We start from the raw sequence: 22,789 nt of genomic DNA, 5'->3' as shown, positions 1-22,789 counted from the left end.
TCACAGAAAATAAACTTAAAAAAGAATTTAAGAATTGAGTATCTAGAGATAACCCAGACTGAAATTTAAACTTCCTTGGTTTATAGCTACAAAAGAGAGACTTTCAAATGACTACTATCCTGTGCAAAAAGGCCTAGAAAATTTTGATTTAAGGAAGTATAAAGCTTTCCTAATATATTAAAAAAAATTACTTCTTTTTATTTAGATCTATTTTAAGTCTGGTCCCCAAGAAGACCATACAACACTCCTTAGCTATGAACCAATGAGACAGCCTAATATCTGTTTCCATAGTTACAAAATCTAGCCTTGACCTCTCTTCATAGAAATATGGCTAATCATCAAGCCCCATGAGACACAAACTATGTTCCAATCTGTAACTAAAGTTATACCAGACTCCCTGTGTTCACCCCTGCCAATTTTTCACTAAAATGTCTGTCTAGCAACTTCCACATGTATCTATGTACCTAATATTAATAGAAAATAGAAGCCGGGCGCTGGTGGCTCACGCCTGTAATCCTAGCTACTCAGGAGGCTGAGATCTGAGGATCGCGGTTCAAAGCCAGCCCGGGCAAGAAAGACTGTGAGACTCCTATCTCCAATAAACCACCAGAAAAAAAAAACCGGAAGTGGCGCTGTAGCTCAAGTGGTAGAGCGCTCGCCTTGAGCTGAAGAGCTGAGGGACAACGCCCAGGCCCAGAGTTCAAGCCCCACGACCGACAAAAAAAAAAAAAAAAAAAAAAAAAAAAAAAAAAAAAGAAAATAGAAAGATAGGTAAAGTCAGCCATCTTTTGAGAATAAACAATTCTATCGATAACTTTTTTCTTTTACTCACTGTTAATTATACTCAATCTTTTATATCTTAGATTCACAAAGACTGTTGATCTGGTATCGTTAATCTTATTTCTGCAATTGAGTTTCTATTTCTACCAAGAATGCACAAGGAATGTCCAGGATTTAAAAGTGATAATCCTCTTTGCCTGGATTATTCTCACTTTGAGTAACACTGTTTTAAATTAGGCACATTTTCAATTAGGTTCAATTAGGTTAACTTAGCTGTAAAAATTGGAAAATACTGACATTACCTACCTCATAGGGGTACCTGTGAAAGAGTGCAGGAATTCCAATGTTATTTATTATTATTATTATTATTAACTATTTCTAGTTAACATTTCTAGTTAAAGTAGTTTTCTTTAAGAGACCAATGTGATACCTTATATTATACATTGTTTAGTTGGCACATTTTATGTTTGTTAACAGAACTAAAAAACAAAAGAAGATGACTGGAATGTAGCTCAGTAATAAACCATTAGAGTTGCATGTACGGCCCTGGATTCTATTGCAACACCACACATACATATGCATACATGCACAAAATACTAAAAAAATTCATAAAATAAAAAAAGACAAATATTCATATGCTACCACTTGTATGAGCAATGTATAGTCAAATTCATAGGCTTTGAAGTAGAATAGTGGTTACTCCCAGGGCTAGGAAAGGGAAGAATGAAGCTATTATTTTATTGATACAGCTTTTCTATGAGATGACAAAAAAATTCTAAACATGGATAGTGCTTACAGCAGAATAACAATAATACAACTAAACTGTAGACTTATAAATGGTTCAGGTGAGATTTGGAGAATCACACACAATTCAAAGGCAGCCAAAGCAGAAAATTCCATGAGACTCCATCTGTAAAGTAATAGGCAAAAAGTGGTAGAGTACCAACTAAGCAAGCTCTAAACTCTGTTTAAACCTTGTACTAAGGGGAATAAAAGGTACTTAAATGGAAATTTCTTGTTATCTGTATTTTACCTAATAAAAATAAGTATTACCTTGAAGGTCTCCAATCATCTCAGAATCATGACCTCTGTCTCTTCTTTCAGCTTCCAATACAGCTTGCAGCTGGTAGTAATCCTTGTCTATTTGTGATTTGGAATTCTCTAAAACTCTATTTCTTTCTTGCAATTCTCTATTCAGGGATTCCAGCTGACTAATTGATTTGCTCATCTCTGTATGACTCTTCCTTAATCTTACAGCTGTGTCTGATTCTGTTCTAAGTAAGTCATTGGCTTCTTCTAGCTATTAAAAAAGAACAAGAAAACAAAATTCTGATTCAAATACAATCACACTTATTTCAATTCTTACTTTTGAAAAGAAACCTCATTTGACAAACTTACCTGTTTTTGCAACTGTGTCAGCTTCTCATTAGCAAGCTGTGAATTTTGACTTACTTTCTTTAAGTCTTCCAACTGATCTTTTAATGTAGAAACTAGAAAATGGAAAAATAAGTAGCAATAACAATTTTCAGAAATCTCTTTTTTAAAATGGTATTTACTTTTAATAAGCTCAACTTACACCAATTCCAAATTCCATCTTTAGAAATATATTTTTTTCTTTTTTGGTTGGTCATAGGACTTGAACTCAGGCCTGGTACTGTCCCTGAGCTTTTTTTGCTCAAGGCTAGTGCTCTACCACTTTGAGCCATAGTGCCAATTCCAGTTTTCAGGTGGTTAATTGGAGGTAAGAGTCTCATGGATTTTCCTGACCAGGCTGACTCTGAACCATGATCCTCACATCTCAGCCTCCTGAATAGCTAGGATTACATGTATAAGCCACCAGCACCCAGCTTAGAAGTACTTTTTAAATTAACCAAAAAGTACAGCAAATTTTTATAATTTATAGTGCAAAACAAATGTTTGCATTGTTATATTTCAAATTATTTTATTGTCTTAGTCAGGCCCATCTACTGGTATAATATTATAAGGTTTTCTTTTCTTTTTTAACTTTTTTTGAGATGAGTTCTCTTTATGTTGCTCAGACTGATGATCAACTCTTGTCTCAGCCACACTTGTCTCAGTAATCCTCTTGTCTTAGCTCTGAAGTAATTTTGTTATTTCTGTGCCAGTACTGTGGTTTGCTCTCAGGGTCTAGCACTCTTGCTGTGTATTGTTTTGTTTTTTTTTTTTCACTCTCTACCCTTGGAGCTACGTTTTTAATTCCTTTTATTTGTCTCTAAATAATACAATTACTTCAATAGTTTATTGTTTTAAAAGTGGTAAAAAAAATTAAAACATACTAAAGATAGAATAAAACTTCTTCTTCCCACATAGATTCTTTTAATAGGCTCTTTCCTTTACCAACAACTATTACTAGTTTTTGTATTTCTTTCCCAATACTTTGTATCGATATCCTAATACAGAATCAAATTTATAAATATATGTTTTCACATACATACTCATGTATGCATGCACACTCATTTTAAACCTAAATGCTTTTTCCTTGTATAAGGGGCAGTCTTCTACAATGTAATATACAAAATTGTATTATGTCATCAATTACATTTACATTTTTTACACTTTTCACCATTTTAAGCATATAAATAACCTATGTATTCATCATATTGAATGTACACTATTATTTGTAGAAAATGAAGCAGAAGCAAATCAAAGTGTAAAGATACCTAAGACACTAGCCTATGCCAATAAAATTAGCATTCCTGGGGATTAGGCATCAATATTCTTTAAAGTTCTCCAGGTCACTACAGCTGCACAAAATGGTTAACAGCACAATTGTAGCTAAACATGACTTAATACTGACATTGGAATGCCATTTATTTAACTAGTGATCTGGACTTTGGGAGCTCACAAAGTGTATTAGGATTATGGCTTCATAAATTTGAATTTCAGTCAACCGTCTACCAGATATCTAGAAAATTGTGCTTTATAAAAATTCCAAAAGCTAGAATTACCTAAGCACTTGCCTATATATTTTAGCACTTTTCTAAATAAGTAACAACTTACCTTCATTTTCTACATTTCTTCTCTTCTCATTTTCCTGTTCAGCTTTTCTTTGGTATTCATTAATTTTATGTTGTAGCAACATTTTCTCCTTCTCAATTTGAGACACTGTAGTTTCTAAATTTCTTCTCTGATTTCCCTTAAATTGAAGTAACAAAAGTTATCATTGCAATTAGTACTACTTATCTATTTTTTTTGTTTTTTGTCGGTTGTGGGCCTGAACTCTGGGCCTGGGCACTGTCCCTCAGCTCTTCAGCTCAAGGTTAGCCCTTTACCACTTGAGCCACAGCGCCACTTCCGGCTTTTTCTGCTTATGTGGTGCTGAAGAATCGAACCCAGGGCCTCATGCATGCAAGGCAAGCACTCTACCACTGAGCCACCTTCCCAGCCCTGTACTAGTTATCTATTTAAAGAGAGTACTTTGCTTTGAAAAACAAATACAGATGAGGGCTGGAGGTATAAGCTCTAGTAGCACAGAGTCCTGATTTCAAGCTCCAGTAGTGGCACCAAAAAACAAACAAAAAAACCCAAATCAAATGCAAATGGAAACTGAAAACTTTTTGGTTTTAAAACCAGTTAGTGGGGATTAGAAATAGAGCTTTGTTTGTGCTAAGCATGTGCTGTGCCACTGAGCTGTACTTCTAGTCCTTTATTACATTTTTTAGTTTTTTTAAAAATCTCTGGAAGAGTCCCTACTAACAGCATGAAAGTTGACAATAAAACTGACTCTATACTAAAAAAATAATAATAATAAAATAAAATAAAAGCACATCCAGGATGCTGGTGGCTTGTATCTGTAAACTGAGTTACCCAAAATGGAGGTTTGAAGCCAGCCTAGGCAGATTATCTCTTAAGTAGCTAGAAAAAAAAGCTGGACTGAAGTATAGCTCAAGTGGCAGAAAATCAGCTGTGAACAGAAAAGCAAGAGGAACCCAGTTCTAAACCAGCAGGAAAGTCTGTGAGATTCTTATCTCCAAAAAGTTGGAAGTAGAACTGTGGCTCAAGTGGCAGAGCACTAGCCTTGAGTACAAACATAGGGATAGCACACAAAAAGCATAAAAGCTTGGGCTCGGAAGGTGGCTCAGTGGTAGAGTGCTTGCCTTGCATGCCTGAGGCCCTGGGTTCGATTCCTCAACACCACATAAGCAAAAAGAAAAAAGCCGGAAGTGGTGCTGTGGCTCAAGTGATAGAGTGTTAACCTTGACCTGAAGAGCTGAGGGACAGCGCCCAGGTCCAGAGTTCAGGCCCCATGACCAGACCCCCCAAAAAAAACAAACAAAAAAGCTCAAAAGCTCAGGCCCTGAGTTCAAGCCCCAGGGCTGGCACAAAACAAAAAGAAAAAGAAAAGAATTTTGGTGTTTATATTCATAAGGTAGTAGTTTATAGGTATATAAGATAGTTTGTATCCATAAGTATAATCTGGAATTCTGGTGTAAGGCTACCATTAGCCTTACAAAATGAATGAGAAGTGTTTTCAAATTTTTTGAAAAAAAAAAAAAAGTCTGATGTTATGTGTTCTTAAAACCTAGCAGAATTCTTTAGTGAAATTATTTGGTAATGTAGGGTACAACTTTTTTTTTCAGTTTGTAATTCTGAGTGGACTTACTTTTCTTAATAACTATGTAGGGATACTGATATTATTTTACACTATATTCTTATATTCTTTCAAGGAATTGATCCATTTGATTCTTTCACAATTTATGTTTAGAATTATTCATAATATGGGGCTGGGAAGGTGGCTCAGTGGTAGAGCGCTTGCCTTGCATGCCTGAGGCCCTGGGTTCGACTCCTCAGCACCACATAAGCAAAAAGAAAAAAGCCGGAAGTGGCGCTGTGGCTCAAGTGGTAGAGCATTAGCCTTGAGCTGAAGAGCTGAGGGACAGCGCCCAGGCCCAGAGTTCAGGCCCTACAACTGGACCCCCCCCCAAAAAAATATTCATAATACTACCTTTAGGTCCTCTGATATTCTTATAATCTATAACAAGTCCAGATTCAGTCCAAAAACTTAGTGTCTCCTCTTTTTTTCCTTTTGTAAGTCTTGCTAGAGGATTTTAAGTTATATTAATCTTCCCCCAAACTAGATTTTTATTTCAGTGACTTTTTTACATTATTCTCAATTTCATTAATCTCTGCTGTTATCTTTATGTTGCCTTCCTTCTATTTGTTTTCTGTTTATTTCTTCTTTTGCTGGTTCATTAGAATAGGAAATTTGATTGGCTATCTCTGCCCCTTTTGTTATTTTTTGCGATAGGGTCTCCTTATATAGCTCAGGCTGACTGAACTTTCTATATAGCCCAGACTGGTTTTGAACTCTTCATCTCTCTTCTTCCTAAGCCTCTCAGGAGCTAGGGTTAGAGGCATTAACCACCATGCTAGTATAAGCACTTAATGCTACACGTTTTCCTTTTAGCATTATGTTATCTGTGTCTCTAATGTTGATGTATTTTTAAAGCATTTTTTAAATGAACATATAGCAATTTTTAGAACATAAAAGCTTTGAAAATATAGTTAACATTCGAATGTACTTTTTCACTTTTGAGACTACTACTTTGATCTACAGGTTATTCAGAAGTATGTTTTTTGGTGTCTATGTGTTCTGTTTTCCTGTTAGTTTAATATCACTTTGGTCAGAAAACTTTAATTGTCTTAAATTTGTCTGCTTTATAGCTCTGGATATAGTCTACATTGAAAACATGCATATTCTACTGTTGTTGGAGAGTTTTTTAAATGTTGAATAAATCCTGTCAGTAAATGGTGTTGCTGAATTCACACATATATTTGCAGATGTGTTTGGAGAAGTGTTACAGTCAGTAACAATTTGCAGATTTATCTTTCTCTTTTCAGCTTTTGTAGCTTTTTTTGCTCAAGACTGCCTATGTCTTTTGGTGAACTGGTCCTGTAGTCACTATGTAAACATACCTCTGCCTCTGGAAATTTTCTTTCACTCTATTTGTTTTTATTTATTTTTTATTTTATTTATTTATTTTTGGGTCCGGTCGTGGGGCCTGAACTCTGGGCGTGGGCGCTGTCCCTCAGCTCTTCACCTCAAGGCTAGTGCTCTACCACTTGAGCCACAGTGCCACTTCCGGCTTTTTTTTTTTTTTGCTTATGTGGTGCTGAGGAATTGAACCCAGGGCCTCAGGCATGCAAGGCAAGCGCTCTACCACTGAGCCACCTACCCAGCCCCTCACTCTATTTATTTGATATGATTACTGCCATTGCTACTACTACTTTCTTTTCATGGCTTATATATGTTTTTTCTATCCTTTCAATTTGTCATATTTGAAGAGTTTCTTGTAGACAGTATACAAGTGTGAATTTTTTTTTTTAAATGCACTGTTACAACTCCTTCTGACAGTATTTCTTTTTTTAAATTTTTTGTGCCAGTACCAGGGATGGAACTTAGGGCCTTGCACTCTTACTCAGGGCTGGCACATCTAGTCTGGCATTTTTGCTATGCTAGTTAATTAGAAATGGAGTATCACAGACTTTCTGCTTTGCCTGACTTCAAATTCCAATCTTTCAGGTCTCAGCCACCTGAGTAGCTAGGATTACAGATATGAGTTACTATCACTTGGCTGGTATTTTTATTTAATGTGGTTATTATTGTGTTAAGCCTGTAGTTTTTCTATCTCAATAAAACCCTCCTCCCCCCACCCTCCCACCCCTTTTTATAGGTATCTGAAATATTTCCTCTACACATATAGAGAACTGTATCAAACAGCATTAAACTTTCTGCCTTTATGTGCTAATATACAAATATAAAAAAAAATCAAAAGTAGGCTGGGCGCCGGTGGCTCAAGCCTGTAATTCTAGTTACTAAGGAAGCTGAAATCTGAGGATCACAGTTTAAAGCCAGCCCCGGCAGCAAAGTTTGTAAGACTCTTATCTACAATAAATCACCATAAAACTGGAAATGGCACTGTGGCTCAAGTGGTAGAATGCTAGCCTTGAGCTGAAGAGCTAAGGGACAGCACCCAGGCCCAGAGTTCAAGCCCCACAACCAATCCCCTCCTCTCAAAAAAAAAAAAAAATCAAGAGGAAAGTGTATACTTATCCTTATTTCATTTAGTTCTTTATAATTAAAAGTATTCCTTAAAGGCTTAAGAATAAAATACATGCTAAGACTAAGTATCTACTGACCAATGCTCAGCTAGAAAAATGTTACCAAAGTCTACACATGACTACTTGTATATTCAAAGCTACAAATGAAAGAAAATAAAGCACCAACAGATGCAAGAAAATCTTCAGACAACATGAAAACTATCTGCAACTAAATCTAATAATGATAAAGACAAGTAATAAGAGACTATAGAGTGTATTTTTCAAGGAAGTTTTCACATACACAACAGAAAGAAATTTACAAGATGACTGAGAGGAATGAAATTCATTAGATATAGGATACCAATGTCCAACTAATCTAATACTTATATTTCTTTAACAAAACATTGTTGTAGGCAATCATGAAAAAGATGAATAGTTTAAAAATCAAAATATTTCTATTTGATTACATGATTACTAATGAGATCATGTTGATATTAATCCTTTTAAATTAGATTTCTCCCTTTCCCAATGTTTTTCTCTGACATAGTTGCAGATTCTTTTCTTTTCAATAATGGGGTTTGAATTTAAGGCTTGTGTTTGCTAGGCAGGTGCTCAATTACTTGAGCCATACTGGCAACCCTTTGACTTTATTTTTGAAATAGGCTTTCAAGCTTTTGCCTGGGCCAGAGTAGACTATAATTTTTTTTTTTTTTGTCGGTCATGGGGCTTGAGCTCTGGGTTTGGGCGCTGTCCCTCAGCTCTTCAGCTCAAGGCAAGTGCTCTACCACTTGAGCTACAGCGCCACTTCTGTTTTTCTAGTAGTTTTATTGGAGATAGGAGTCTCATGGTCTTTCCTGCCCGGGCTGGCTTTGAACCCCAATCCTCAGATCTCAGCCTCCTGAGTAACTAGGATTACAGGCGTGAGCCACCGGCGCCCAGCTGACTATAATTCTTATAATTCTTCTTATGCTTCCTGCTTAGATGGAATGACAAGCATACGCCACCATATCCAATTTAGTTCAGAAGAGACCTTGATAACTTGATTTGTCTGGCTTGGCATGGAGCCACAATCCCCTATATCTCTCTTTGGCTTCCTACATAGCTCACCTTAACAGTAATGAATTACCAAGCCCAAGCAAGATACAATTTGATTAATTTCTCCAAGTTTCCAACTATAAAGAACCAATGGAGTGAAATTTATATATACTAAAATTTCATTGTGGTCATAGAATAATATGTGAACCTGAAATATGAATGGTGAAATTTTTATTTTAACTCTCTGATTCTATCTAACATTTCAATAATAGAATCCAAATAAAATTTTCTCAGAAAGTAATCTGAAAGGGAAAAAAATATCTGAGTGAAAGTTTCATCTTATAAAACAAAGAAGTACCTCTTCATCCAATTCTTTCATTATCTTGTCTAGTTTTATGTTTGAAGTTCTGCAAAAACAAAAGCAATACAAAGAAAAACTGGGTTAAATAGGTATACCCCTCATTAAACTAGATTTCTTAGTAATTTTTTGTGGCATGGACTCAGTCCATGTAAGGTTACAGCCTTTCTTTTAAAGTTATATTTTTAAAGGCATAAAAATACACAAAGAATAAAAGAAACCAGTTACACTAACATACAATTGTAACTTTAAAAAAACCATGCATAATTCAGTAATATGTGTGCTTCTTTAGTGTTAAATCACATGGTCTAGTGTCAGTAATTTCCAAGTAATGATGAACATAAATAGTATACAGAGAAATGTAAAACCTATATGAAAATATCTATGATTTCCATTGGTAACTTAAAAAAATCCTTACAGATTTTTGCTTACTTGCTGTGTACTGTTGACTGAAATCAGAATTGAGGAAATGATGGATTTTAGTTCACAAGGAAAAATATTTGTCTTTTTCTGACCCAAGTTTAAGGACCCCAGCTAAATAATTATCCAATTCCTTCATGCAATGTTTTCTAATATACAAAAATTTGGAATTTAACTTTCGATACAAAGGAAAGGTGGCACATATAAATAACTAAGGCACATGATCATTTAGCAATGTGAGAAAATTCTGAGATCAGCTGAAAGTATATAAGTTATATCACAATTTGTTTTCTTTGGCTCAAATAATTCTGACCTTCAAACCTATATAAACAACATGTTCACGTGGTTGTCTCATCAAATACTTTATTCAGCATGTTCAAATATAACCTATTGCTTCATACTCCTACTTCTCATACCAATTTGAGTCCCCAAGTAACTGAGATCACCTAAGACTGAACTATCCTTACTTCTTTCTCCCTTTTCCCATTTAGCTGAATAAATGCCAAGTTATACAAATTAACCAGAGGTTCTTTGTGTTTCTATATGTGTGGGTGCATGCACAGTGGTACTGGGACTTAAAGTTGGGGCTTCTCACTACAGCTTGGCTTTTTTTTGCATGGCTTTTTCTCACTACTTGACCCACTCCTCTGTTCCAGCTTTTTGATGGTTAACTGGAGAGAAGTTTCTTGGATTTGTCTGCTAAGCCTAGCTTTGAACTGCCAGCCTGAGAAAAATACATCTGTAACTAATGCCAACATAAATATTCCTCCCTCCCTTCCTTTCTTTTGTGGGACTTGGAATCAAACCCAGGGCTTTGTGCACATTAGGCAAGGCCTCTACCACTAAGCTGCAACCTCAGCCCTAAAATATTACTTTTCAATAATACTATAAACACTTTTCATTTGTTTTTCAGTAGAAACTCATCTCACTTCCATCTAGTTTTAAGTGGGTAGAGAAATAGCTTTAAAGTATGTGTGACATGCCATTTTAGATAATAAAAACATGATTATGTTTTACCTGCACTTCTGTTCCATTTCATCTTTTAACTGCATTTCATTATGTAGCTGTTCTTCAAGCTTGTAGATTGTTTTTTGCAAACTTTCTTGCTTTAATTGAAAAAAGTAAACATTCTAATATTTATAGAGAACTTAAAAAAACAATTTTATGCATATTTAGACAATATTTAATCTTGTCCTTTTCCTCCTTATTGTTAAGAACTTAAGTATTTTTCAACATTTACTAATATATCAGATACTATGTAAGGCATTATAAAGTTTTGTTCCCTGTTCTCATGAAATTAATGACAAATAATAAGGCATAAGTAAATGAGAGGGCATTTAAATATTATACAATATATACACACACTAAAATACTGCATGATACTCCAATATGTACAAATGTTTATATATAAGTATGTGTACTACTGGGGATTGACTTCAGGGTCTCAGATTTTTCACTCATGGTACCATTTGAGACATGCCTCCCACTTCCAGCTTTTTGCTGTTTATTTGGAGATAACAGTCTCTGCTCTGGCTCCAAATTACAATGATCAGATCTCAGTCTTCTGAATACTTAATATGATAGGCATGAGCCATCAGTGTCTGGACAATCATCAGTTAAGAACCCACAATGATCCATATAATTACACACCAAATATTACAATGTGATAAATGATCATAAAATGATATATAGGATGTCCTGAAGAGAAAGACCACTTCTAATTCTGCCAGGAATATGTAGTGCTTTAAGAACGAAGAGAAGAGAGAACTGTATTAAGTAGACAAGGGAGTAGAAAAAAGGTATTTTTGCCAAAATGTACAAAGAATTCCAAAGAAGAAAGACAGAAAAACATGATACACTAGGGAAATGGAAAGAATAAGACAGAATATAAAATATAATTGAAGAGCCAGGCATCAGTGACTCATGCCTATAAATCTAGCTACTCAGGCAGCTGAACTATGAAGATCACGGTTTAAAGCAAGCCTGTGCAGGAAAGGCTATGAGATTCTTATATCCAGTTAACTAGAAAAAAAGACCAAAAGTGAATCTGTGGCTCAAGTGGTTGAGTGCTAGGCTAGCCTTGTGCACAAAAACTCATGGACAGGAAACAGGCCCTGAGTTGCAGGCTGAAATATGAAGATCACGGTTTAAAGCAAGCCTGGGCAGGAAAGGCCATGGAGATTCTTAATAGTATCCAATTAACTAGAAAAAAGACCAAAAGTGAATCTGTGGCTCACATGGTTGAGTGCTAGTCTAGCCTTGTGCACAAAAAGCTCATGGACAGTGCACAGGCCCTGAGTTGAAGCCCCAGGACCAGTGTGTGCACCCATGCACGCACACATACAATAACAGTAGAGGAAATAATGCACATCAAATCTGAAAAGTTAAGTGGCACCATGTTCCTTATATGTAAGTTGGAAATGTTAACCTATAGGCAAATTTTGACCTAATACAGACATCCCATAAACAATATTCAAGTAAAATTCAACAATACACCAAAACATTAAAAGTATAATTCTAGGAAAAGCAACTATTAATAGGGAAAAAAAGCAGAGACTACAGGAGTAAGAGGACAAAATGAATAAGTTTATTAGAAGGTAGAATATATGACCTAGAAACTAATGTTTAAAAAAAAGGTAAGAAACACAAAAATTATCTGGGAAAGAGTATGGAGAGAGGAAAACTGAGTTTGGCTTTGGCCTGGTTTGAGGTGCTTGAGAAGTATACAGGAAGAGAGAGATTTGGGTGTAGAACATAAATAAGCAAGTTTGAGATTACATGAGCACAGACATGATCACAACTGTGGGAAATATTTTATAATAAAGCAAGCAGAGGAACAGCGTCCTGCAAGGAGAACTAAAAGTACAACTCAGACACTGGAAGAAGGGGCAAAAAACAACAACAACAACAACAAAAAAAAAACAAAACTGAAATAGAATTATGAAAGATCACAAAAGGTAACTGTTTTTAAAAAAAAGAAAAGAAAAAGGAAGTAACAGCATATAATGAAGCAAAGAATAAATTTACTCCTTATTCTTTGCAACTACAAAGTTGTGTAGTATCTCAGCTGAGACTATCAATTACAGTTGGGTGCAGGTGGCTCACACTTGTAATCCTAGCTACTCAGGATGCTGAGATCTGAGGATCATGGTTCACAACCAACCCAGGAGGAAAACCCTTATCTCCAATTAACCACCAGAAAACCAGAAGTGGTGCTGTGGCTCAAGTGGTAGAGTGCTCGCCTCGGGCTAAATAGCTAAGGAACAGTGCCTAGGCCCAGAATTCAAGACCCACAACCAACCAAAAAAAAAAAAAAAAAAAAAGAATTACATAAAATTAGTTGATTTATGTATTTAGTTTAGTATTAGTGGTATTCTTACAAGAGTAAAACCTACAGCAGCCACCACTAGATAAGAGTGTCCCAAAGAAAGCACAAATCTTTTGAGTATTTTTGAAGACCTGCTGTACCTTTAGTTCTATAGATAACATAGTAAGAGAGCTGGTATATTACAGTTTCTTACATTCAAAAGTGCTTTTACTTTAATGATTTATAAGTAATTGTTAGCTATATCACTTCCCAAACAGCTCATTAGGATGAATATTTAAAACAAAAAGATGTCCTTAAGAGCAAACAAATACTCATTCACTTAGTTTTGCCCCTTTTTCTCACTGAAATAGTGCCACATAAATCTAAGTTCACTAACTGCACATTCATAATATATCAAATTACTCAACAACATTAACATAAACGTATAACAAATGCACAAGTAAGAAAATGCTTACCAAGCTTTTATCTGCATTGGAGCTAGTTCTGTTATCATTAGGATTTGTTGGAGATAAGTATCTGAGGGTGAAGCAAAGTTTAAAAAGAAAACAAAACCTTTTTAATGCCAAGTAATAAATACTATATGCCCGCTTTATGTTCAATATTACACTATTATGCTTTTTAAATTAAGTATAAGTTCATAATTTTTATTTTAGAAACATAATACAACAGTTAGGTCTGAAGCACATTCTAATTATTCATATGACTTTAAAATTCACAAAGAAAACATACTAATATTTATACAATGTTGGATGAAATTTTAAAACATAGTCTCAAGTTAGTTCTAATCATTTTGTGAGTTTTTTTTTGGTTGGTCGTGGAGCTTGAACTCTGAGCCTGAGTACTGTCCCTGAGCTCTTCAGCTCAAGGTTAATGCTCTACCACATTGAGCCACAGTGCCACTTCTGATTTTCTGGTGGTTAGTTGGAGATAAGTCTCATGGACTTTCCTACCCAGAACAGTGATCCTCAGATCTCAGCCTTCTGAGTAGCTAGGATTACAGGCATGAGCTACCCACCGGCTTCAAATCATGTTATTGTTTTGCCAGCCTGGGGCTTGAACTCAGAGCCTGGGCACTATCTCTGAGCTTCTTTTGCTCAAAGCGAGCACTCTACCACTTGAGCCATAGTGCCACTTCTGGCCTTTCTGTGTATGTGGTGGTGAGGAATTGAACACAGGGCTTCATGCATGCTATGCAAGCATTCTACAACTAAGCCACATTCCCAGCCCTCTAATAATTTGTGTGTGTGTGTTTTCTTGACTTTGAGAGCAAGTTATGCCACACAACAACTAAAACTTACATTTTCAGAAGTTTTAGAATTTAAGAATGAAGACAATAACATACTGACCTCTATAAGACATATGTACAACTATCAACTTTGCACCCAACTACCTTTTAGTAAAACAGTTGAAAGTTTGTGCTTAAGTAGTTTAAACAACAGTACCAAAGTTTGGTCATGGTAATTTTTGGGAATGTAAAACTTGCAGAGTTATTTCATTTCAGTGTAAAGAGTTATATATAAACACAATTTGCCAGGCCCTGATGGTACTTGTAATTCTAGCTACTCAAAAGGCTGAGATCTGAGGATAGTGGTTCAAAGCCAGCCTTGAAAAGAAAATACGTGAGACTCTTATCTCCAATTAACCACCAGAAAACCAGAAGAGGAGCTGTGGCTTAAGTGCTAGAGCACTCACCTTGAACTGAAGAACTCAAGGACAGCATCCCGGCCCAGAGTTCAAGCCCCACGATGGAAAAAAATAACAACAAAACCCCCACAATTCATATAATTACATAAACCCAATAATTAATAGGCCTAAAGATCTTCTCTGGGCAGGTTATGAAATTATCAGCAGCTCTAAATAGACTTGTTAAATTTTTCTCAGGATTGAAATATTTTGTAAAAGTAAGATGCTTCTGATTTTGCTTCCATCTTCACCAAGTTACAGTTACTACTAATACCTCTATTATTATCATCACTACAATCAGCATCTTGATTAACCAGCATACCTGTCCAGAAAAGAGACTAAAAGTTACAGTACACTGATGGCTTTAGGGTCAGTTAACTAATAATGAATAATAAAATAGAATCAATTACCCTTTAAGTATCATCAAACATACACAATGGTCTTCTAGAAGAAACAACTAGAAATCTGTTACTTCCTAGGCTTTCTTTGGAATATTGTATCAATTTGAGAATCAATCAACAATAGTAAGGGCTATGAAACAAGTTTTCGTATCAAATAAGTTCTAGACATAGGACAATTTAGTTCCATTAATTATTCAGTGTCCCAGAAATTCAGAATAAGATTCTGCTTATCAGTATAAGGATATGGCAATGCCAATGGATTGTGAACTAAAAAGATTAGACTATCTGATAGCTAAGGTATCTCCTAAATTTAAAATGCTGCATTTCTGAATTTCATGTTTAGCCTTCTGCATATACTAGTAATTTAAGGTGCTCTGAATGAAGCACAGGAATGCAAGATCCCACTACACATATCCATAATCTTTGACTTTCTTTATTCTTAAAATCAGTCCTTTTTCATAGTATATTGCTACTTCTACACACAATTGGATTATCTGGGTAAAATTTTATGAAAAGAATCAGTCTATAAAAAATGTAGCTGGGGAACTGGTGGCTCACTCCTGTAATCCTAGTTACTCAGGAGGCTGAGATCTAAAGATCACAGTTCAAAGCCAGCCTTGGGCAGGAAAGTCTGTGACACTCATCTCCAATTAACCACCAGAAAACTGGGAGAGTGGTGCAATGGCTCAAAGTGCTAGAGTAATACAGTCTTGAGTGAAAAAGATCAGGGGCAGCGCCCAATCCCTGAGTTCAAGTCCCATGGCCACAAAACAAAAAACAAAAAGAAATATAGCTATAAAATTAAGGCTACTTGATAATTATGTTTAATTCAGGTATACTTCAGCAAGAAAGATGTATCTGCCTGCCCCTGGCAACTAAATGTTTAGATTTCAGAGATATAAACTAATTAAGTTTTCTATTTCCAAGCAGTATATTCAAGCTGGGCATTACACCTGTAATACTGGCTATTCAGGAGGCTGAGATTTAAGGACGGTAGTTTGAAGCCGGGCAGACAGAAAATTGTGAGATTCTTATTTCCAAATAATCACGAAAAAGTAGGAAAAGGATCTGTGACTCAAGTAGTAGAGTGTTAGCCTTGAGCATAAAAGGTCAGAGACAGTGCCCAGGCCCTGATTTCAAGCCCCATGACTGACACAAGACTAAACAAAGTAGATTAAAAATTATACTCACATTATTACAGTAAGATTAAGCAACATTTTGTTAGTTCTTTTGAAAAGCAAGCACATTTTCACCTATTCATGTAATAAGCCATAACTTAAAAAGAACTGGGAAGGGGCTCTGTGGCTTAAAGTGGTAGAGCATTAGCCTTGAGCAAAAAGGGCTCAGAGACAGCACCTAGGCCTTGAGTTCAAGCCCCAGGATGGAAGAAAAAAAGAAAGAAAGAAATGTACTATTTGGGCTGGGAATGTGGCTCAGTGGTAGAGTACTTGCCTAGCATGCATAAAGCCCTGAAGAATCGAACCCAGGGCCTCAATGCATGTGAGCCAAGCACTCTACCACTAAGCCACCTTCCCAGCCACAGCAAATTATTTTTAGTTGCCTATTATTTCCCCCCCCTCCACTCCCTGTCCCCCCTCCCCTGAGAGCTGAGGACCGAACTCAGGGCCTTGAGCTCGCCAGGCAGGCACTCTTCTGCTGAGCTAAACTCCCAGCCCCGAATTTTTAAAGAACAATATTCTGAATATGAATGACTACAAGAGAAGCCAAATATGAGAAAAATCATTCATTACTGAAAAAGTGATATAAAAAGATAAATCTGTATCATTAAGTTTACTTTAAAATCCTTAGATATCCTAAGAGTATGAACATCAGGATCTAAAATATAAAGTAACATTAGTACTTTTACAGTATACTTACCTGCGATTGCTATAATATGTAAATCCAACAAAAGGCAGCTGATTGCCAACAAAAGCTTTAGGAATAGGAAATGTTTCTTCATCTCCTTTATCTTCTTCTAAGTCATCAAAATTACTAGTATCAATGTCACTACTTAAATCAGGTACAACTGGTGCTACAGCTAAAAACAAAAAAAAACTGGTTGCTCATTCAAAATTAATATCCAAATAAAGTAACATAAAGAATTATATATATGGTGGGGACAAAGCTAACATGCTATAAAACCATGACCATATGTGGGGAGAAAATACACTATTATAAAATAATATTATTAATATCTTCTTTTGCAGCTTGAAAATACTATTATAATATTTAAAGTGTGCTTTTACTTTATACAGTGGTATAATGAAGTTTCACTAAATTATTATCATCAAAAAATATTTTGGGGGCTGGGAAGGTGGCTCAGTGTTAGAGCGCTTGCCTTGCATGCACAAGGCCCTGGGTTCAATTCCTCAGCACAGCTGAAGAGCTGAGGGACAGCGTCCAGGCCCTGAGTTCAGGCCCCACGACCGGACCAAAAAAAAAAAAAAAAATTTTGGAAGCCAGGTGCCGGTGGCTCATGCCTGTAATCCTAGCTACTTAGAAGACTGAGATCTGAGGATCATGTTTCAAAGCCAGCCCAGGCAGGAAAATCCACATGAGACTCTTATCTCCAATAAACCACTCAGAAAACAGGAAGTGGTGCTGTGTGGCTCAAGTGGTAGAGTGCTCGCCTTGAGCTGAAGAGTGCAGGGACAGTACCCAAGCCCATAGTTCAAGCCCCATGACCAACAAAATATATATATGGGGCAAGCTGGCCACTGGTACTAAAAACACAGTATAAATAAATTAATAAATAAATTTTTTAGAAAGGCTGGCCAGGCACTAGTGGCTCATGCCTGTAATCCTAGCTACTCAAGAGGCTGAGATCTGAGAATCACAGTGCAAAGACAGCCTGGGCAGGAAAGGCTGTGAAACAAGTAGTGGAGTGCTAACCTTGAGCAAAAAGGAGTTCAGGGACAGTGCCCAGGTCCAGAATTCAAGCCGCAGGATTGGCAAACAACAACAACAACAACAATAACAACAACAAGCTATAAATTGGAGGTACAGCTCAAGTGGTAAAGTATCATCCATGCAAAAAAAGCCAAATGAGATTTTGAGGCCTCCTCAGGAGTTCATGTCCTGGTAACAGAACAGACACCCCCCAAAAGGTGTGTGGGGGCAAGGAATCCAAATTATTAGTTGACAAAACTGAATTTAGAAACAGCATGGTCCTATGGGATTTTATGTAGAAAATCCTAGCGAAGTTACACTAAAAAATCATAGGTAATAATTCAATAAAGTTCAATGTACATGATCATGAAAAAGTTGTATCTCTATAAATGAATAATCTGAAAAGGAATTGTTTCCTAAATCTACATATTCGAAAGAATTAAATACCCAGAAGGCTTAAATAGGAAGTTATCTTCTGTTTATGGAATAGAAAATGTTATATTAAGATGGCAACACATCAAATTTTTTACAGATTATAACTGTATTTCTAATTATTATAATTATTTTTTTCTGGTGCCAGTCCTAAGGCTTGAATTCAGGGCCTGGGTGCTACCTATGAGCTTTGGTGCTCAAGGCTAGCACTCTCCCACTTGAGCCACAGCTCTACTTCCGACCATTTGACAGTTAACTGGAGATAAAAGTCTGACAGACTTTCCTGTCTAGGCTGACTTCAAGCTGAGATCCTTAGATTTCAGCCTTCTAGCTAGGATTACAGTTGTAAACCACTGGTGCCTGGCTCCATGTCTTTTTTTTTTAACATGAAAAAACCACATCCTAAAACTCATATGAAATCACAAGGCTCAAAATAGTACAAACTATTTTGGGAATAAAAAGTTTGAAAGACTTACATTTTCTGATTTCAAAACTTATTACAAGCTGGGTATTGGTAACTCACACCTGTAATCTTAGTTACTCAGGATGCTTAGATCTGAAGATTGCAGATTGAAGCCAGCCTAGGCAGGAAAGGCTGTGCAAATGCACCTCTTATTTCCAATTAACCATTAAAAAGCAGAAATGGATCTGTGGCTCAAGTAGGGGAATGGTATCTCTGAGCAAAAAAACCTCAGGCACAACACCCTGGCCCTGAGTTCAAGGCCTATTACCAGTACAAAACAACAAAACAGAACAAAACAACTTGCTACTATAGTCAAAATGGTTTGGTAGTGGCAGAAAAACATGCAAATAATCAAATATACAATAAAATTTTAAACATAATTTAAAATATTTTTTAAGGGACTAAATACTTAAGAATTTAATAGTTAATAATTACTTAAATGTTTAAAGGGCTAAGACAATTTGGTAAAGAAAAGATAGATTTTTCACTATAAGGTACTGGCAAAACTGGATATGCAAAAGAATGAAGTTGAATCATTATCATATGCCACATACAATGGACCAAAGATCTGAACATCAGAGATAAAACTATAATTTTCAGGAGAAAATTAAAGCTTCACTGAAATGGGTTTGCCAATGATGTCTTGAATAAGACATATAAACACACACATGGAATACTATTATTCAGTCTTGAAAAGGAATAAAATTAGGATGCTATGATGGGTGAAACTTGAAGACATTATTATGCTACGTGAAATAAAAGTCACAAAAACCAAATGCTGTAATATTTTAGTTAAATGAGGTACTTTGAATAGTCAAATTCTCAGGGATAGAACCTAACAGAGTAGTTCCTGAGGAACAGGAAAGCAAAGAAAGGGAGAGTTGTCATTTAATAGTTTTAAAGGTATGAAGTTATGGAATAGATAGTGATGATCGTTCTAAGACAAGGCAAGTAAGGTTACTGAATTGTACAGTTAAATATGATTAGAGGAGAATTTTTTTTTGTTACCAAAAGTTTACCACAACATAAAGAAAAAAAAATGGAGCTATTAAGAGTTTCAGCTCAGGACCTAAGCCAGGCACTCTACCACTTGCCATGGACCTCAGCCTTTTTTTGTTTTGATTTGTTTATAGTTTTTAAACAGTCTCCTATGTTTTGCCCAGGGCCAGCCTTGGATTGTGATCCTCTTAATCACACATAAGGGATTATAGGCATGTACCACTATCCCTGGCTTATTTGTTAATATCTCACTAAAATTTTTTCCTGAGTCAGACTCTTAACAGCAGTCCTACTAGATCTACACTTCTAGAACAGCTGGAATTAAAGGTGTGAGTCACTATGCCCAGCAGTGCTCATGAACACCATACTACTTACCTTTATTATGAAAATGTAAAATTCTATGAGACGGCATTAGTCTTAATAAATTCACAGAACCTACAATACTATATGTGTATATAGGTAATGAGGGTTTTGTTTTGTTTTTTGGTTCTGACTAAATTGAAAACATATGGATTGACAAAAGTTTTACCATCTTCAGTATCTTAAATTTTCCACAAGGTACAAGCAGAATAAGTAAAGGACTGTATCTTACCTTAAATGAGGTAATGAATGGCAGTGTTTGCAAACTGCTACACTATTTAACAAATATTGTTAATAATGCATTATATATAATAAATAATATACTTTCCTCCAGAATTTTAAATTCTGGTATTTCTGATATACCATATATGTTGTATTATATATACCCACACATACTGATTAGGTGAGTATCTCTAAACGGTACACAGTATTCCAACGATCACACATTTTGGAGTAAAACACTAAGATCTGAATCCTGACATTGTGATTTGCACATAGTGTACTTGGTATTTGGTAGTGTACCAGTGTACCAATATTTCTTTTGTCTTCTACCTTATTCTCACTTGTCATTTCTTCAATTCACTATCAAATGAATGGGAAAATAATCTTAAATTTTTAGCATTCTTTGCCTCTAAACAAAGGATGAAAATCAGGAAGTTCAACAGAAAGACTGTTAAAAGTTAAGCTAGTATCAAACTCATGATAAAGATTAATTGCCAATGTATTGTAAGGATAAAACTACCAAAATAATTACTAGTTATAAAAGGAAACATTTTTGCCAAAGAAAATTGGGAATTCAAAAGTATTTAAAAGAGTTGTAACAAATATATAATTTTTTAAAATTAGAAAGTCAATTCAGAATAAAAGTAGTCTTGTTTTAGGGCTAAGAAGAAGGGGTAGAAAGAGAAAAAAGAAAGAAAATAAGAAATTCTACACACTTCAACTTTTCTTTCATATTTTTTCAATAACTACAAAGCAAGACCTGCTTAAAATTAGAAAAAAAGTATCAAAGTGTTGATAAGTATGTTAAAATCTAAGAATATTATGACAAAATCACTGGCTGTGGTTCAGTGGTAGAGTGCCTCTATAGAACGTCTAAGGCCTTGAGTACTATCCTTACTTAGTACAGAAAAAATACAAACAGAAAAAGAGGGTAATACTAATTTTCAACTCAAAAAGAAAAACATATCCCTGATATTAATTTTTTTTCTAAACTGGTCTAAAAAAATTCAAAACAATTCTAAACACACTTGCAGGCACTCTACCACTGAGCCACCTTCCCAGCCCTCAGTGCTTATATTTTTGAGATTTATAATTATTTTGTGTGTTTTCTGCTTTCGTAAACTTTACAAGAGTGTAGTTGAATAAAAACCCAAAGTTTTCAATGTAAATTAACTCCCTGCTCATCTGTCTGGCAACCATTTCTTTGCCCCCAAGACAATGTAAAACTGTTAATAAATTTTCCAGTGTCAACTTGTTCCCATAGCTTCTCCAGATAACCATTCAATGACATTCTTTATTATAGTACAATTTCTTAATTTTGAGATTTTATTTTCCTTTCTTCTTCTAAGGCAATGATATAGTTTAATATAATGAATGTAATATATTTAAAAGAATGTAATTGCTTCTTTTAAATCGTCTGAATATATTGCTAAAATTAGCAAACCTACAAAATCTATTTCTTCAAAATTAACATCTTTTTCTCTTCCCAGAGAAAGCCTCTTACTGTTTTAATCAGTAAAGCAGTTCTCAAAAAACATATGCCTAATTTTTAAGTGTACCTAAAACTACACAGGCTGAAATCATTTCTACTATTGTTCACTGCTGTTGATACAGCAAGAAGTTACGGGATGATATGCATTATTTTTCTTCTGATACCTGATTTAAAAAATAATTTCTGATACACCAACAAGGAAAAAAATTAAATCTTGCCCTTCTAAGTCCAGAAAGTGAATGAGAACAAAACTTTTGGTGTTGCTGCATAGTAATTTTGATTCAACTATCTTAAAGTATAATTTTAATTCTTTTTTAAAAAATAAGAAAACTTTATCCATTGAAACTTAATTTCTTAGACACCACAAACTTTTATTTCACAACTGCAATCTGAAAAACCCTGATGGAATCAAGCATATGACCATTTCCAAAATCAAATCAAATCAAGATATGTTATTAAGTAGTAATAATCTTTTAAGGTTTAATAAGAGTAAGTTGTCTTCTTTTTACAAGAAAACACATTTTAGTTTCATTTATTGATTTTTTTATTTTTTTATTTTTAATTTTTTATTGTAAAGATACTATACAGTATTGATGATTCTTAAAAGAAGGATATAACGAAAACCTAAAATAAAGGGGCAACTCAATAAAGTTCAAACATCAAATTATGACTGCTGAGTCCAAATCCGTAACTTATATACATATTACATCTTGGTATTTTGAGTGGGACATGAAAAGGGCAGTTCCACAACTTGGCCAAAATTATGTTTCTTTTTTTACTAAAATAACTGTCATACAGCATTGTGTACTTGTGGGTTTCATTAGATATACACAAATATTTAGCAAGGCAGATTCCACGGTCTATA

General features: G+C 35.2%; 1 protein-coding gene across 1 annotated transcript in view; it reads right to left on the bottom strand.

Annotated features, from left to right (window-relative positions):
• The window catches only part of Rock1 (Rho associated coiled-coil containing protein kinase 1), a 118,723-nt gene that overhangs the window by 42,386 nt on the left and 53,548 nt on the right, over positions 1 to 22,789 (bottom strand). Inside the window, exons 10-16 of the mRNA XM_070029464.1 lie at positions 16,946 to 17,105; positions 13,439 to 13,499; positions 10,673 to 10,761; positions 9,236 to 9,284; positions 3,802 to 3,937; positions 2,179 to 2,270; positions 1,834 to 2,080 (exon numbers count right to left, since the gene is read on the bottom strand). Of these exons, the coding sequence (XP_069885565.1) occupies positions 1,834 to 2,080; positions 2,179 to 2,270; positions 3,802 to 3,937; positions 9,236 to 9,284; positions 10,673 to 10,761; positions 13,439 to 13,499; positions 16,946 to 17,105 (834 nt within the window). The remainder of the gene's footprint in view (positions 1 to 1,833; positions 2,081 to 2,178; positions 2,271 to 3,801; positions 3,938 to 9,235; positions 9,285 to 10,672; positions 10,762 to 13,438; positions 13,500 to 16,945; positions 17,106 to 22,789) is intronic.

Source organism: Dipodomys merriami, unplaced genomic scaffold, assembly GCF_024711535.1.
Source record: "Dipodomys merriami isolate MVZ:Mamm:240054 unplaced genomic scaffold, mDipMer1.0.p SCAF_2, whole genome shotgun sequence".
Classification (NCBI taxonomy): Eukaryota; Metazoa; Chordata; class Mammalia; order Rodentia; family Heteromyidae; genus Dipodomys; species Dipodomys merriami.
The sequence above is the reverse complement of the archived record's forward strand: the minus strand, read 5'-3'. Positions and strand labels throughout refer to the sequence as shown.